This window comes from Dioscorea cayenensis, chromosome 6 (genome assembly GCF_009730915.1).
Source record: "Dioscorea cayenensis subsp. rotundata cultivar TDr96_F1 chromosome 6, TDr96_F1_v2_PseudoChromosome.rev07_lg8_w22 25.fasta, whole genome shotgun sequence".
Lineage (NCBI taxonomy): Eukaryota > Viridiplantae > Streptophyta > Magnoliopsida > Dioscoreales > Dioscoreaceae > Dioscorea > Dioscorea cayenensis.
In genome coordinates, this window is record NC_052476.1 from 46690 (window position 1) to 48931 (window position 2242).

Consider the following 2242-nt stretch of genomic DNA (forward strand, 5'->3'; position numbering starts at 1 on the left):
AACAAAGGACAAATTTCTTATTCACATCAAGAGCTAGCACTTTCATAACTCAGGATAATTCATACAACCTTGAAAGATCTCAAATGAAAACAGACAGAAAACAGTAACAACATTACACATCTCTGAAAAACACAAGAGGTTTATTATGATACAAACATTAGTATCTAAAATGAAACGAATCCAGCTGAGTCACCCACAACACGCGTCTGCCTGGATCCATTCAACCTCTTAAGCCATATCCTGCGTCTCGAAACTAACACTCAAAACTTGACGATGGATTAAATCCCAGCCGTGCTCACTTTATTCATCTAATATTTGCTTTCCAGCAGTTGCTTCGAACTTAAACACATCTCTTTGATTAATCAGATCTGGACCATACAATCAACCCTGATGCTTGAATTAACTTCTGCCCTAGGGACTTACACTTTTTCCTTGATCAAATCAATCTCAGCCTTTGATTCTTTTCCAGCCAAAACCCAACTGTTTTAACAGACTTTTTGAATACCTGAAATGACGAACTTACCCTCTGAACACATTTCAATCTGAAAATCTGAAAACTCGTCAATCTCCAGCACCATAGTCTTCTTCCTATCAACAATATCAAAACCACTTCAATCACAAACCAACATATAGAACTTCACAGATCAAAAATTATCTGTTAACCTAATTGTGCCAAATTATGTGACAGTAATCTTCATGACCATTGACAAAGAGATTTGGAAAGGAAATAGGCAAAAGAAACAAGTGATTCAAAAAGATTTGGATTATGACACATATGATCACTAAGTAGTTTTATTCCACCAATCCTACTCCTATAGTGACTAGAATTTTACTCTTTGTGGTTGTTTGACTTGTAAATAAAATGAATATTAGATTACAATAAGGGATAATTAATATTATGTCATGAATGAATATTAAATCCTACTCTTGCTCAAAGTGGGACTCTGACTCCAATTTGATCTAGCTCCTTGTTCTACTCTTTCACAGACAAAGACCCAATTAATTGCCTATATATATTGTTAATCCAAGGCAAATAATAACACTAAAAGCTTTTGAGAGGTGCATTATCGTTAAACATGGAAGTTGATGGAGAATATACTGCTTTAATGAAAGACATGGATTATGCTCTTGAACAGGTCCGAGCATCCAAATTCTTGGCTGATCTCATCAATCAGATTCAAGAAAAACCTGAGATTGTTTCAAACTTCAAAGGAAGACCTATGGTTGTATATGGACTTGGCAGCATTCAATTTAATTACGCTGCAAAGTTCCAACTCTCTCTTGCTCTTCTGTTAAGGGAAGTGATGGGGTTGGAGATTCAAAAAGATCGAATCACTATATGTTGTGATGATATTACACTGACACTTGCTGAAGAAAAAGTCATCAAAGCCTATGGATGTCATATTGTTCTTGTAACTGATGGTCGTTTTAGATGGGTTGTTGTTGATGAACCTACTGTCTTCTTCCTTCCCTTCACAAGACCTGAAGTTTTGGGAGATTTATTGCATATGAATTGGTGTCCATCACGACTGGAAAAGATGTTGATCTTGGGAAGAAGCTTGAAATCCATGTCTGAAATTTTAGATCCAATGGTATCCTGCAAGGAAGGACATTATCCTAAGATGACAGTGAAAAAAGTATCATATATAATAGACAGACTGAGATACATTTGGGGGATAAAGGAGCACACTAAAGTGTTCAAGATCACAAACAAATCACCATCATCATCATCAGAAAGTGAATCCCATGATTACAACCCTGAAGAAATTTTCCAAAACTTGTGCTGGCAAGTGTTCAATATTAAACGGCTTAAGAGCATTCAGGACATGGATATTTTGTTACCAAGTAAAACCGCATTTTAGTTTTTTTCTTTAATTTCAATGATACACCACTAATTAAATACATTCATACCATATTATTATTATCATTACATATTTTTCTAATTTTACTTTTTTATTATTTTTTCTTTTATTTGAAGGTGTTGAAACTTGTTTCAAGTGGGTGGATAAGGATGAGAGGTATGAACTATTACTTAATTTCTTGTTTACTTCATGATCATCATTTCACCCGAAGTGCTCACTGCTTATAAAAGTCTACTTATTTATTTATTTATTTTAAAAAGTGAATAAATAACATGTAATAAAATAAAAGCACAAACTAATTTGGATACTTGTTTTGTATATATACGAGTGTATGTATAATATTGTTAGATTTACACTTTTTTTTTTAATTTCATTATGAA

The 2242-nt window shown here is 33.6% G+C and overlaps 1 protein-coding gene across 1 annotated transcript; it reads left to right on the forward strand.

Moving 5' to 3' along the window:
* Positions 1-1076: 1076 nt before the first annotated feature.
* On the forward strand, positions 1077-1862 carry LOC120263597 (protein SENSITIVITY TO RED LIGHT REDUCED 1-like). Its single transcript, XM_039271558.1, has one exon. It carries the CDS (start codon positions 1077-1079, stop codon positions 1860-1862), a length of 786 nt encoding a protein of 261 aa, XP_039127492.1.
* The last annotated feature ends 380 nt before the right edge of the window (positions 1863-2242 follow it).